Genomic DNA, 15,151 nt, shown 5'->3' with positions numbered 1-15,151 from the left:
CGGCAGAGCGTGGAGGCCGAGGCCAGGAAGGGCGCGGACGAGTCAAAGCGCAGCACCGACACGCACTTCATGTAGTTCTCACAGGGCTCGCGCAGGCACACGTTGTCGTCGAAGGGCAGCACTTCCAGGAGCGAGCGGGCGGCAAGGGCCGCGCGGCGCACGTATAACTGCTCTTGCAGCTCCTCGGAGCTGAACCAGGGACCCGCAGCGCCCGCCCCGGCCCCGCGTGGCGCCAGCGCCGAGAAGCTCACATTGAGCACGGTGCCCCCCACGTCCGTGTCGTTCTGGATATTGAAAATGAAGACGTCCTCCGCGGGTGTGGCAAGCACCGCGGCCACGCCCTCCAGGAAGTGGCCCAGCAGTGGTGACAGGAAGCGCTCCTGCCACATGTTCTCGAGGCGTACGGTCAGGCTGTTGGCCAGCAGCTCCTCCGTGATGATGACCACGCGCAGCACACACTGCGCCGTCACGCTGTGCAGCCCATCTGCGGGTGGGGGTAGGGACAGAGGTCAGTCTGGAGTCAGCGGCTGCCCCTCCCCAGGACTCAGAGGGCTGGGGTCAATGAATACCTAGACCCCCAGCACCTGAGTCAGCAGGCTGACCTTGCCAGGACACAGGGGGTCTGGGGCTTGTGACCACCAGCATCAAGGTTCAAAGTTGCTGCTTCCTCTCCCCTCCCTCCAACACCAGCAGAGATCTAAGCCAGCCTATGGGTCAGTAAGCCATTCATCCAACAGCACACAAGAAGGTCCCTAAGTGGTCAGTAACCCACCCCCCCCCCCCCCCCCCGGTTATCATGGTCAGCAAGACACCCTCACTCAGAACTTAAAGAGGAGCCAGGGCCCCTGACAACCCACCCCTATCCTCAGGCATTGCATAACCAGCAAAACATCCCCTCAAATGGGGTTCTAGATCAAGGATTACCCATCCCCTATCTCTGGTCAGCAAACTGGTTTCCCATGGCACTAAAAGGGTGCCACTCAGTCCCACCCCACAGAACCCTGGCTCAGCAAGCTCCCTCTCCTCAGGAAGGTCTTGGACCCTGACCACCCACGCCCTCCTCAGCATTCTTGGGTCAGAAAGCTGCCCATTACACCACACCCGGGTCCCGTGATCTCAGTGGCCACCTCTCAAATTGTATCCCTTGTCCCCAGGCTCTAGTACACATTGAATGGCCAATAAGGATTGGTTGTTGAGTGAACTGAGGGATAAATGAAGGCTGCTCCTTCTTTGGCAGAGCCAGGAGCCCATGCTCCAAAACTGGGGAATGAACACCAATTGAAGCCTAGCTCCCAACCTCTGGAGCAGTAGACAGAGTTGCAAGAGGCTCTCCCACCTGCACCTGCCTATGAGGGAGTGTTTGTGGAAGTCTGGGGCTTGGGAGGTGGGAAAGAGGGAGGTGAGCCTCTGGACATTTTCCGGAAGGGCAGGGACTCAGTCCCTTAGATAGCAGCCAGGCCAATGTGGGCCCACTCTTTGTCTGCAGCTGCCAGAGTAAGCTGCTGTTTTTGACTACTAAACTATTGGCCTACCTCCCCCGTAAAAGTGAAGGTCAGATTGGACCCAAAGTAATGCTTCATCTGAACAAGGGTGTGGTGTGGGCTGACTGGCCCATATTGGCTTTTCCTGTGACCTCCAGAGCATTAACCCAGGACCTGCAGCCTTTTGGGGGTGGGGGCACTATCTCTAGTGTAGTAGACAGTTCATACAGTCTTTATGGGGTCTGCAGATGTCCTAGAATCTTTGGGGTTCTGTGGAGTCTACCCAAGACCCTAAGCAGAGACTATGTGAACCTAACCTGTGAAGCCTACGGCAGATCCTGTGAGGTGCAGGAACTCAGCACTTAAGGGATTCTTGGAAGGCCTGGGAATCCTTCTTTGGTTTGATGCCCTGTGGAGCCCCTGAGGCCCTGACAGGTTGAGGTCACTGGGTCACTTGCCTATCCCCACCCCTCCTCTTACCTGTGACAGTCACCAACATGGAAGCCACCAGTGGGCGGTTGTTGTCTAGCTTGCGGCTGAGTCGAAGCTCCCCACTGGTCTGGTTGACCACCAGCAGCTGCAGCTCATTGCCCCGCTCAAAAGAGTAGGAAAGGTGGTCAGAGACATCAGGGTCATAAGCTGGGATGCGTCCAATAACGCCTGAGGGGAAGGTGTCTGAGCGGTTGGATACGTAGTTGTTGAAGAGGATCTGGAAGTTGTTGAGCACAGGGCTGTTGTCATTCTGGTCAACCAGGCGGACGTGCACAGTGGCCCGACTGACCAGAGGGGCAGATGTGGCCTGCACCACAATCACATATTCCTGGCGAGCCTCATAGTCCAGGTCAATGAGTGCAGTCAACTCTCCAGAGAAGATGTCCATTTGGAACAGCTCAGGGATGTTCCCCTCCACAATCTGGTACATTATATGGGCATTGGGGCCTTCATCAGGGTCTACTGCAGTAATCTGAGCCACCACGGAGCCCACAATGCTGTTTTCCTTCACTCGCACCTCAAACTCCTCAGCTGGGAAGACAGGTGCGTTGTCGTTTACATCCTGCACCGTCACCTGGATGCTGACTGGAGTTCGCAGTGGGGGCACACCTCGGTCTACTGCGTAGGCAGTAAGTTCATATACCGGCACTGCCTCCCGATCCAGCCGCCTCACTGTGCGGACAATACCAGAGGTGGGCTCAATGGTAAAATCTCCATCCCCATCTTCCCCATTCTGGAAGGTGTACTGGACCCGGCCATTGGCATGAGCGTCCCGGTCAGTGGCTGAGATCTGCAGGACACTGGTGAAAGGTGGGGCATCCTCAGATACCAACCCTGTGTAGTGGGAAGCCACAAACTGTGGAGCGTTATCATTCACATCATTGACCATCACCTCCACATAAGTGGTGTCTGCCTTCTGTGGAATGCCGTTGTCCCGAGCAGTGATAGCCAGTGTGTAGGTCACCTGGTCCTCATAGTCCAGTGGAGCCTGTAGTGTAATGGCCCCTGAATCTGCATCAATTCGGAACTGGGGCAGGTTGTCCTCCAGGAGATAGGTGATACGAGCATTCTCCCCCACATCATCATCAGAGGCACTGATGACCACCACCGTGCTACCCACTGGCCGATCCTCATTCACACTCACGGAGTAGTGGGCACTTTGAAAGACAGGCCGGTGAGTGTTGGCATCTGTGATGTTGATGTGCACATAGCAGTGATCATGAAGGGCACGGTCCGAAGCGGTTAGCACCAGCTTGAAGTAGCGTTCCTGCTTGTAGTCCAGTGGCAGAGCCAGTGTCACCAGACCTACACCCCCCTGGGTGCTGATGGCAAAGCGATTCCGGGTGTTGCCGCCTGTGATCTGGTAGCTGATGGCACTGTTGGCATCACGATCTACAGCGGTCACACTGACCACTGTGGTGCCCACAGCTGCGTCCTCATTCAGCCGTAGGTGGTACTCCTTCATTGTAAACTCAGGCCGATTGTCATTAACATCTAGCACAGTTACTGTGACACTGGCTGAGGCCGAGAGTGGGGGTATGCCATGGTCTCGGGCCTCCACACCAAAGAAATAATGCTCCACAGACTCACGGTCCAGGGGACCACTCACAGAGACCCAGCCAGTGGCACTGTTTATCACAAAGGGCATATCAGGTGCCACACCAGTTAGGGAGTACTCCAATCTGGCATTCTCCCCATGGTCCGCATCCACTGCCTGAATGTGGATGACCGAATGGCCCAGGGGTGCATTTTCCAGTACAGAGACCTGGAAGGGTGTGCTGACAAAGATAGGTGTATGGTCATTGATGTCCACTACCTGGATGCTGGCCAGGCCTGTGTTGTTGGACAGTGGTGGCCGGCCTGCATCTTGCGCCCGGATGCGCAAGGCATACTCTCGCTCTGCCTCAAAGTCCAGAGGTGCCACCACCTGGATCTCGCCCGTGAGGCTGTCAATTGCGAAATGACCACGACTGTTGCCGCTGATAATGTTGTAGTGCACCAGTCCGTTGGCATCCTTGTCCCGGTCAGTGGCTGTGACGCGTAGTACCACCGTGTGAGGGCGCACATCCTCGCGCACCTGCGCCACGTAGCGCTTCTCGCTGAACTGGGGCGCGTTGTCGTTCTCATCCAGCACAGTGATGTGCACACGCACAGTTGCGGAGCGCGGCCCGGGCTCTTGGCCCTGGTCGCTGGCCTCTACCACCAGCTCGTAGCTTTCCATGTGTTCGCGGTCCACGCGACCGCTGGTGCTTATGAGGCCAGACCGCGGATCAATCTCGAAGGCAGCGGAGGCAGCGGCGCGCGCAGCTGGCGGCCCCACGAAGCGGTAACGCAGATTGGCGTTGGGGGGCGCGTCTCCGTCTGTGGCACGCAACTGAAGAATGGGGTAGCCCTCCTCCACGTTCTCGCGAAGCGTCTCCCGGTATTGCGCCTGCTCGAACACCGGCGAGTGGTCGTTGCGGTCGGCCACTGTAACGGCCACCATGGTGGTGGCCGAGAGGCGCGGCGAGCCGTGGTCCTGCGCCGTCACGCGCAGGTAGTGCCGCTCCATGCTCTCGCGGTCTAGAGCAGCCTCTGTACGGATGAGGCCGCTCAGTGGGTCAATGCTGAACAGCTCCAGCGAGCGGCTGTTCATGAGCGCAGCCAGAGAGTAAACTAGGCGTCCGGCCTCGCCTGCGTCCGGGTCCTGCGCCGCTACGCGTAGCACCGCGGTGCCCGCCGCCTCGTTCTCTGGCACTAGCGCCTGATAGTTGTACTGAGGAAACTGCGGGTGGCGGTTCGCAGCGCGACGGCGGCGGACCCTGCTTGCTGGGGATATTCTCCAGACTCTTGGCTGAGCCGGGAACCCCGGGGGGCGCGGCCCCGGGAGCTGCGGGAGGAAGCGGCGGCGGAAGAGACTACGCGAGCGCATGCGCTCGGGCGTCGGCTCGGGAGCTGTCCGGGACTCGCGCGGTGCTGAACCAGGAGCGGGAGCTGTCCTCTCTGTGCGCGGTGCTGAATCCAGCCCAGGGCCAGATCCCGCAGCCCTGGGGGTACAGTCCGGATGGGAGGCTGTCCTCTCTGCTCGAGATGTCGCAGTTCTCTCGCCCTGACCCCTGCGCTTCGGCGCCCACAATCCCCCGCAGCAGCGCATGGTTCCCACTTTTTTGGGGGTGCCTCTCCCAGCATTCCTCTGGGAAGACACCAGCTTGTAACCACGGGGCCGAACCAGAAGGTCGGAAGGGAAGGGCGAGTTGGTCTCCAGGCTCGGGACCCCTGGGGACAGAGCCTCTGGAGACAGACTATCTCTTCGCAAGGGTCCTGACTGCCTGCAAGAGGAGACCTCCGCGCGCCAGCATAACAGAGACCCTGGTCCCTGTCCTGTTTCTCGCCCGCGGCTGTTTAATGCCTGGACCCCATATTTTGCCCCCAGCCCCGCGTCCGGCTGCTCAGGGGGCCCTCGACCACGCTGGGCGCTTTGCCTTCCCTCTCGGGGCCCCACGAAGACAGGCTCCCTAACTCCCAGACCAGGCTCTCCATCCTCCTGGACCCCGGGCGTCTCGGGACAAAGAGCTAAGGCTCCGCCACCGGTCCGCGCCCCTGGCCCCGTAGCGGCAGCTACTTCTGGGTCCCAGCCTTGGCCCCCGTCGACCCCCAGCTCCTCCCGGCTGAGAGGGAACAAAGAGAGGAGGAGAAGGAGCAGGAGTAGTGGGGTCGTCGGCCCCCTGAGACTCCACCACGGCGGCCGCCTCGCCATCACCCCCCGCCTCCCCACACGGCCTCCACCGCCCCTCGCCTCGGTCCGGGCCTTGGGCCCGCCCCGCCGCTCGGGCCCCCTCCCGGGCCCCTGCCGCCGCCCCGGTCCCCCGCCTCTCGGCCTGTCGCTCCGCGCCGCCTCCGCCCTCTGGGCACCATCTACTCCGCGGCCAGAACCCCTTTGGCGTGCGGCTCCGGCTTTTGCCGCCCCCACCACAGCATCCCCGAAGCTGCTGTCGCCTCCCGCCGCTCCAACATGGCTCCCGGCCTCAGCGATGGTTCGTTCCACCTCCGCCCCGAAGGCCCAAATCCGGTGGTACAGCCCGTCGCGCATGCCGACTCTGATTACTGAAGCTGTTTTCGCCATCTTTGTTGAGGGCAAAGCATAACTGCTGCCCGAGGTGCTGAACAGGGCTAGGAGGTTCGCCGCCCCTCGATCCACCCCCCTTGCTTTGAGCCACCGCCCTCACCCGCCTTCCCCCTTCTAGGCGCGGTCCCAGCTACATCTCCCATCCTTTCTTCTGCTTGCAGGTCTCTTGTCCCCCTTCCTGAGCACCAGTTCCGAAATCCGTCCGGGATTTTGGCCTGAAAATTTGGTGCCCATGACGTGCAGAGAGCGTTCTCCTGACTCTTGGCATGGGTACCATGTGGAATCCTGGGGGTGGAAGGGACGTTGACTGGATGAGGACCTGGGACGCCAGACCCAAAGTTAATAGCTTGAACTCCTCGATCATTGAATTTTAACTCATGACACATGTCGCGACCATCTGCCTTTTTGGAGCGTCTCTGCAGAGCAGGGACTGGAGGTGACCCCAAGGCGTGAGTAGAGACCAAACTCTCTCTGCCTTGCTGGATCCCAGCAGTCTCCCGCTCTGGGGACCCCTCCACTGAAGGCTACACCCTCTTCCAGGCCGCAGGTCTCGAGTGCTCTGGGATGCCACTGGAGCCCGACGTTGCCACAGGGCTACTGCCACGGCTTCCTCGGATCCCCGCCCCTCGCCCGCCACGACCGCGTCCCTTAACCCCTTGAAGGGACTAGCGGAAGCTCAACCTTCCTCCCACGATTCATTATAGTTCTCCCAGCGCTGAGCAACTCCAGGCGCCAATCGGTACCAGCTGGCCAATGGGCAGACACGGCGGAATGGACGTCACAGAAGACGACACGGGGTTGAGGGAGAACTATTGGCACAATGGGAGGCTCCGCCCCCGACGGCGGACTCATTGTCTGAGGGGAGGGTTCTGTGGCTTCCAGGCTGGCCGGGAGAGATCATCCTGGAGGCTTTCTACGGTCGCGCCGGCAAAGGCAGCAGCGGCAACGCCCTGCAGCGTGTTGTGTGAAGGGCGCGGGCGTCCCGGGACCGAGGAGGGGTTTAGGGCTGGATCCCAGAACGCTCCAAGGGGCGCGGCTCCTCCTAGGAACTAACGGAAAACTCCTGGCTAAGGCCTCGGGCCCACTCCGACGGTACCTATGACATCATCATCAACCAATCAGACGGCACATCCTTTGGCCTCTTGACTTCTTCGCTTCCGGGAGGTGGGGTTCCCGTGGACTCCACCTCCCGAGCGCTCTGTCTGCCTACGGAGAGCCGGCCAGTGGGCTCCAGAATCTGAGGATTCCTCAAAAGTCGGAGATTTGCGCCGGGTGTGTTGTCTGGGTTCCACTCGGCGTGAGGGTGGAGCATCTGGTGCGCGGCTGAAGGCGGAACTCGGCTGGATGGGGGCCCAGTCCGTGGAGGGGCTGGAGGGGCGAGGCCGAGGACGAGGTTTTGGCTGCACGTTCGCCCTCCGGGTCCACGATCTAGCGAATTCAGGGCACAAAACTTAACACCAGCCAAGGAGGGAGGCAGGCGGAACGCTAGGGGGAAGGGTGCTAGGGTCCCGGAGGAGGTGCCTCAGCCAACTTAGCGATCTGGGACGGCTTCCCGCTAGAGAAAATGCTTGAGCAGAGCCTCAAATAACCAAGAGGAAGTCTGCCGCTGCGAGGGAAGGAGGAGCCATCCTAGCTCTTGGAGGCTACGTGGGCATATGCAGAGGCGTAAAGAACCGCCGGCGGAGGGAAATAAGCTCTGCTGTCTTCACTAGGGCTAGCGGTGGCTTCAGCGGATCCTCCTGTGGAGAGCAAGACCTAGACTTCTTAATATCCCTGGCTCGCGGTGTGACTGCGGTGGCTATCCGTGTCGCGCCCTACTGTTCCTGCCTCCACTGCTATCCTCTCTGGCTGCTGTACCGTGGAGGCCTCCCGCTCCCCACGTGCACTCACCTCCGCGCCCCACCCCCAGCGGCAGCTTCTTAATGTGCCCCCGCAAAGACGGAAACCAAGTATTGGTGATAGTTTCTCCCTTCAACTCCAGACCTGCCCCTACTTCCTAGGAACATAGCAAGATCTCTACGGTTCATCCTCTGTCTTGTCTTTCCAGCTCTAAGCTAGAGGGTCCACCCAAGGGCTCAGAAACCTGGGTTGGAGGCTGCTTGGGATAGATGGAGAGTAGTCCAGAGACCAGAGGGCAAAGGCTGGGCAGAAACTGCTCTCTAGGACATCGTGGCTACTCACTTCCTGCCTTTTCTTTCGACCCTGTGTTTAGCCCCCCCTCCTTCCTCTCAGTCAGGTACCTTGCTGGAAGAGCAAGCCAGAAGACCTGGCCAACCCATCCAGCTAATTATCCAATAGTTCTTTGATCTCACTGAGATCTCCAATTCATCATTCCTCACCTCCTCAGTTCCTTACCTTTACCATTAGCCTAATAGAATCCAGTGTTATAACAACTCAACTGCCCTGCTTTTCTTAGATAAACATGGGCTAAAACCTAACCCTACCCAAAATAGACTATTTGTGTATCCCTCCCCTCTGGAGCAGCAGAACATTACAAGAGGAAAACATTTTACATTCATGACCACAAGTCTCAATACTATATCAGAAAGCATAGCCAGTGCTGTTAAGGCAGGAAAAATAATAAAAAGTTATGAGGATTGGAAAGGAAAAAATAAAACTTACGCACAGGCAATAGGGTTGGGTGTGTAAAAAATTTGAAAGAACCTATAGATAAGTTATTAGAGTAAGCTTAGCAAAGTTCTTGAACACAAGGTCAATATATAAAAATCAGTTGCAGGTCACCTGGCTGGCTCAGTTAGTGGAGCATGCAACTCTTGGTCTTGGGGTTGTGAGTTTGAGCCCCACGTTGGGTGTAGAGATTACTTAAAAATAAAATCTTTAAAAATAAAAATCAGTTGTAATTTCTATATGTCAGCAACGGAAAAAATGTTTTTAAATATTTACAAGAGCGTCAAGTAACAAAATGCCAGGAATAAAGCTAATGAAAGTCATGCAATGACTCTTTACACACACACACGCACACACACGCGCGCACACACGCGCGCGCGCACACACACACAAACACACGCGCGCGCACACACACAAACACGCACGCACGCACACACACACACACACTGAAAGAAATAAAGACAAATGGAGTGAAAAGCTACGTTCAAAGATTGGAAGATTTAGTATTGTAAAGATGCCATTTCTTCTAAAATTGACATTGACATATGGATTCAGTGCAACTCCAATAAAATCCCAGTGTGTGTGTGTGTGTGTGTGTGTGTGTGTGTGTGTAAACTGATAAACTAGGTTCTAAAATGAGGGCCAGGAATACCCAAGAGAGTCTTGAAAACCAAAGTAGGAGGACAGCTTCCTCTACTGGGAACAAGAAAGGTTCAGAAACCAAGCCTATGGTTCCCGAGCAGGAATAGACTGCTGGAACATAACCCAGAGACGGGCCTAAAGATGTGTGGAGACTTGAATTTTGGCGAGGGTGGCTCTTAAGAGTCAAATGAGGAAAAGATGGGTTTTTCAAAAAATAGTGCGGGCTCAGTTGGATATCCATGTAGAAGAAGTTAAATGAGAACCCTACTTCTTATTACCCACGTAATCAATTCCAGATAGATTTGACATTTGAATATGAAAGGAAAGACAACACATAAGATCTTCATACTTGAGCACAGATTTATTAGGATACAAAATGCACTAACCACAAAGAAAGTCCTGAAAAAATGGATTACATTACAACTAAGAACATCTTTTCATCAAAAGACCACATTAAGGATGGGAGAAGATATTGCAAGATAGACAACCCAAGGACTCATATGCCACATACATATCACAAATCAACAAAAGATAGACAACCCAGCAAACGAATGGGCAAGAGATTTGAACGGGTACTTCACAAATGATCCAAATAGCCAGGAAACTAGCGAAAAGGTGCTCAACCTCTTTAGCCATCAGGGAAACGCAAGTTTAAAAAATAAATACTGCTATGGCCTAGGGGAATGACTTAAAAAAAAAAAAAGCCTCACAATACCTTTTTGGGAAAGAGACAGAGGAGCTGGAACTCAGCATGACGAGGGAGCATACACTGGTACAGCTACTTTGCACAACTATTTGGAGAGTGGACTTTCGACCCTGTAGTTCCACTCATGAGAACACACCCCCAATATAATGCACACGTGGGACAAGATGACCTGGGTAACAATGTCCCTGATGCCTCTATTCATAATAGACAAGAACTGGAAACTGAGCGGTCACCAGCAGTGAATAAATGAGGGTATATCCCACACGACTTTGGGGGTGAACAAACTGCAACCACATACTAGGACACAGACGAATCTCAGAAACTTCATGGTGAATGAAGAAGCCAGACACAAGAGTTTATACTGTATGGTTCCATTTATGTCAGGTTAGGCAAAACTTATCTGTAATTCCCTCTAGGGAGGAGGTCTAGGGAGGACGTGCGTGTCAGGACAAGCGGGCTTTGGGGACTGGTGATAGTGTATTTCTTGACTTGGGTGGTGGTTGTATCAGCATTCTCTCATAATTCATCCAGCTGTACTCGCTGTACACTGTATTTTTCATGGTTATGTTATTCTTCCATAAAAACAAGAGAAAAAAGATTGTTTTCACCTACTTGGAGTCTCTGTTATCTTTCAGGGACTGAGCAGGCATGTGATCTTCACCCAACGCCTTACCCTGGCGTTGCCAGATATGTGGGTAGCCTGTGGTCCGCAGTGCACGTCCCACAAGCACCTTTATGTACCCGCTTCTACCGCAAAGCTCAGCCCAAACCCCCATCCCTCACTGCCCCTCAGAATCTCCTTTGAGTTTTTTTTCTTGGTCCATGCACCGAACACTCCCGTTTGAGTGGCTTAGTTGTCTGTCTCTGCCCTCTTGCCTCACCACATCCCACATTTTCCATCCTTCCAAGCAGCCGAATGGGTGTTCTTGCAAAGATAGTTCTCTCGCTGTGGAATTCTGCGGCTCATCATCTTTTCCCCTTACGGTCGTCATTTTGTTTTGAGAGTGCCATCAAGGTGTTTGCTGGGGGGGTCGTGGAGCTCTGGATCCTCTCAGAGCCTGTTTGCTGCCAGAGGCCAGTAATTAACTCTGTCAGCGGGGGCTCTTGCGACCCTTACAAACACATGCCAGGGCCCCTTGGACAATTGCGCAGAAACTGACCAGGGCTTCTGACCCTCCTGCCATGGGTTCTGCTTCGCTCATCACAGGTGCCAGCACTGGGACAGATGGCACAGCACGGCCCTTGCCCTTCCACTGTCAGTGTGTGCATCGCAACAGCGAACAGAGCAAAGCACGGAGGCCGTTGAAAGTTCCTGTCTCAGCTTGCTGAGGGACCTGTGCTTTTCACTGAGTTACTCTCTCAGGAGCATCACGGTTCTCTGCCTTTCGCTCTCCAGTGAGGAAGGAGTCGTGACTGGAAGGCCATGTCACGGACTCTGGATGTGAAAGGCAAGGCAGAAAGCCGCCCAGGGTGAAGAGTGACCAGGTTGTGTCCCACAGTTCTACTGGGGGGGGGGGCATTTTGTCAGCCCCTCTTCAGGTCCAGCAGGGGAGCCTGTGTGCTTAACCCGAGAATCAAGAGTTAGGGAAGGACATCTCCTCATCAGCTTCCCACGCTCTGCTTCTGTGACCTCCCTGTCAACGTTCCTGCCTCAGTTCCCCGAGGTCCTGTGCCCGGGGGACCCCACCCCTCACCCTGGCCTCTTCTGTGCTTCTTACTGCATTACAGTCCTGTTGGGAAAATAATGGAACAGCCATCTGCCTTCAGCACCCCAGCGAGAAAAGTCGTGACTAGAAGTCACGGTATCAATAATCCTGAATGTGTGCAAGTGTCAGATGAGGATTATCCTGGGTGAAAGTTGGACGGAACTAATGAAAACCACTTCTGACTGGTGTCTGCCTGTGGCCTCCTGACCCTCCCCCATTTATGGCGAGAGCCTTCGTTAACTTGGGAGCCCACAAGGAAAATGACGTTTTTGCCAACTCGGTCCCCAACTGTCTGCCAACAGTAGTGCGAGCCGAACCCCACGCCTGTCGAGATACTCTTTTTGCCCTACGTAATGACATCTCTGAGGCTGCAAAACGAGGGGATCCTGTTGGACCCACTGACAAACGAGGAAGGGAACAGAGCTGGGCAGAGCCTGCATGTGCAGGGAGGCTGGGGTGGGGCCTGCTTCATCTGAGAACAGCTATGAAGGACAGGGTTTCAACATGGGAGAAGGGAGGTCTGCAAGGGCGGTCGCCTGAAAACAGGCCGCGGGGCACTCACTGGCTTAGCTGCGGCCCCGGAGAAATGGGAACTCGGGGAGAGAGGCTGAAACAGGGCTCAAGGGACCTTGACGGACAGGCCTATGAGGGACCATCCCCTCCTCACGCTGGAGAGGTCAGGGCAATCAAGTGACAAGGTCCTGAGGCCCCAGCGTCCCTGCCCATCCTCTCCCACCCCAACCCAGGATCGTACGGGGTTGCTGATCACACAGCTGTTTCCGGATGCCTGTGATTTATTCCCGAAGGTGAGCTGCAGGACACAGGAAAATACACACGGCTTTTCAGTCTGTTTTTACGGAGAAAATAGACTCTGTCATTGGCTTTCTCGGTGCCATCACCCTATTCTGTGGAGCTCCAGAATAGATGGCCCGTCTCTAAGATTCTGCTCTCGGAGCAGCAGCTTGGCCAAGACCTCTGGGGGTGGGAGCAAGGGAAAGCAACCCCCACGGGGAGGGGGGAGCACATGAGCAGCACTTACTTCGAAGCTAAGGCAAAGAACAGAGCTGGCGGAAGGCGCCTCCCCTTACCCCAAGGACATGGCTTGCTGAGGCCCAGGACCCAGACTAGGCAAGACAGGGATGGGGCTCTGGCCCAGCCCGGAGCAGCAGCAGGGCTCTGAGTGCGCGTCTGTGTTGAGGGGAGGGGGCATGCTGAAGAGGCGGCCTACCGGGAGATGGAGGGGCTTCAGCTCACACAGGCCCTCTGCCCCAGCAGAGCTCCCAGAGCGTGGTCCCCAATCCTGCACTTGGCCCCTCGCACTGGTTCTACTTCAGGTGTGGGGGGGGGCCCTGCTCAGGTCCCTTCCACCACCACCTCCCCCACACCGTCTGTGCAAAACATTCTGAGGGCCAAGCCTCCGCGTCCCCTGCACCCTGACCAGGGCTGCAGGGAAGGGAGGGAAGGAAGGCGCTAGCTGGGTTCCTCGCCCAGCACGGGGAATTCCTTGCACATCTCTCGGACAATCATGCGGTCCATCTGGCCCTGGGGCGAGGCTTCCTCCTCGGTCAGGATGCGCCGCAGGGTGGCTTGCAGGTCGGGGAGCCGGTGGCGGTGCTGCAGGTAGGGTGTGGAGCGGATCACCGCGTGCATCAGGGAGAGGTACTCCACGCGCAGCTGTGGGAGGAGGGGCTGAGCTCAGGCACCCCAGGGAGGCACCGCCATTGCCACCAGACAGGAACAGGCCGCCACGTGGGCCCCCGGGCCGTGGACCAGCTCACAGCACTGAAGATCAGGGCTGCACCCCCAGCACCCACCATGTGCTTGGCCCAGAACTGGCCCTCGAGAGCCGCTGAGTAAGTAAATGAATGGATCATCCCAGACACAGACAGTCCCAGAACGTGGCCAGCCCACAGGAGTCCTGGCTCAGACAGGTGGCAAGGGGAAATGGCCAGCTTCTGCCCATCTTTACTGCTGGGCCCTCCCGGGGCCGCTGTCCGGTCAGAGGCCCCCCGCTTCCCACTCTCTCCTCCCACCCTGAAGATCTCACGCACACCCACAGCTTCAAATAATGACCCCCACTCACATCTCTGGCCTAGACCTCTCCAGTGAGCTCCAGAAGAGAATATCAACTGCCCACTTCTCATCTCCTGCAGACCTCAAAGAGACCCCTGCCACACATGTCCACCATCAAACTCCTGACCTTACCCATCCTCTCAAAACTGAAGACTGTCTCAGTTTTGTTTTTTTTTTCCGTATGAAAGAGCATGGCTGTCCATCTAAATGCACAGGCCAGAAGCACAGGTGTCCTCTCTGATACCCACCCTGAGGCGCTGGCTGCCATCCTACCTTCCACATATGCCCTCAGTCCAGTGCCAACATCCCCCACCCCAGCACTTCGGCCGAAAAAGCTTCAACAGCCCCTCCAGTCTGATACCCCAGCTGCTCCTTTTCCTCACTGAGACACCCAATCCACTAACCCACCCGCACCCCTGCACTTTCCCTCTGTCTGCCCCCTCACCATCCCTGTCACCACCCCTCCCCTCCCTCTCTACTTGTGCTTAGGGGAGTCAATACCTTCTTCAGGCAGTGTCACCCTGTAACCCCCAACCCTGGTCAGATCTCAGCGCCTGCAAATCGGCTCCCAGCATCTAAGCAGTGGACAGCCTCAAGGCCAGGCACAGGCCTGAACCTCCTTCCCCACCACAAACTTCAGATGGACATGCACTGCCCTGGACTCCCACCACTTTTCTCTGCTACATTCACGCACCCTTAAGGACCACTGCCCACCTTCTTCTGTCAGTTTTCCAGATTTAAAGTACCTGGACAGCCGGCCTTGTGCTTCATGGAGAAAACACGCGATCTTTCAGAAAGCTCTCTTCCCCTCCCAGCACGCGCATCGCACCTGTGCCCGCCAGAATGAGCTGCCCTGGCTCCTGTTGGTGGATGGGGGGTCCCCCCAGAGGTCTGGTCCCTTCCCCACTGCCTGATCTACTTGACTCCTGCAGCGGCCCACTCTCCTGAACACGCCAGCCATTTCTTGATGCTTACTGGATCATTCCCTCTGGCCCAGAGACTACACCACCATCTTCTACCTTTAAAACATTTCCTGAGGGGCGCCTGGGTGGCTCAGTCGTTAAGCGTCTGCCTTCGGCTCAGGTCACGGTCCCGGGGTCCTGGGATCGAGCCCTGCATCTGGCTCCCTGCTTAGTGGGGAGTCTGCTTCTCCCTCTCCCACTCCCCCTGCTTGTGTTCCCTCTCTCAGTGTATCTGTCTCTGTCAAATAAATAAAATCTTTAAAAAAAAAAAGTTAAAAAATTAAAAAAAAATAAAACACTTCCTGACCCCCACATCTCCTTCCAGGCCCCCCCCCCCACACCACCCCACACCACCC

The 15,151-nt window shown here is 56.3% G+C and overlaps 2 protein-coding genes across 2 annotated transcripts in view; both read right to left on the bottom strand.

Moving 5' to 3' along the window:
• Positions 1-5,709, bottom strand: part of CELSR3 (cadherin EGF LAG seven-pass G-type receptor 3) — a 27,402-nt gene extending 21,693 nt beyond the window's left edge. Inside the window, exons 1-2 of the mRNA XM_040628853.1 lie at positions 1,962-5,709; positions 1-484 (exon numbers count right to left, since the gene is read on the bottom strand). The exon at positions 1-484 is cut by the window's left edge and continues 182 nt beyond it. Of these exons, the coding sequence (XP_040484787.1) occupies positions 1-484; positions 1,962-5,709 (4,232 nt within the window). The remainder of the gene's footprint in view (positions 485-1,961) is intronic.
• Positions 5,710-12,541: 6,832 nt separating this feature from the next.
• NCKIPSD (NCK interacting protein with SH3 domain) overlaps positions 12,542-15,151 on the bottom strand; it is a 10,758-nt gene continuing 8,148 nt past the window's right edge. The window contains exon 13 of the mRNA XM_040628852.1: positions 12,542-13,434. Within this exon, the coding sequence (XP_040484786.1) occupies positions 13,231-13,434 (204 nt within the window). The 3' untranslated portion in view covers positions 12,542-13,230. The remainder of the gene's footprint in view (positions 13,435-15,151) is intronic.

This window comes from Ursus maritimus, unplaced genomic scaffold (assembly GCF_017311325.1).
Source record: "Ursus maritimus isolate PB19 unplaced genomic scaffold, ASM1731132v1 scaffold_14, whole genome shotgun sequence".
NCBI lineage: Eukaryota > Metazoa > Chordata > Mammalia > Carnivora > Ursidae > Ursus > Ursus maritimus.
The sequence above is the reverse complement of the archived record's forward strand: the minus strand, read 5'-3'. Positions and strand labels throughout refer to the sequence as shown.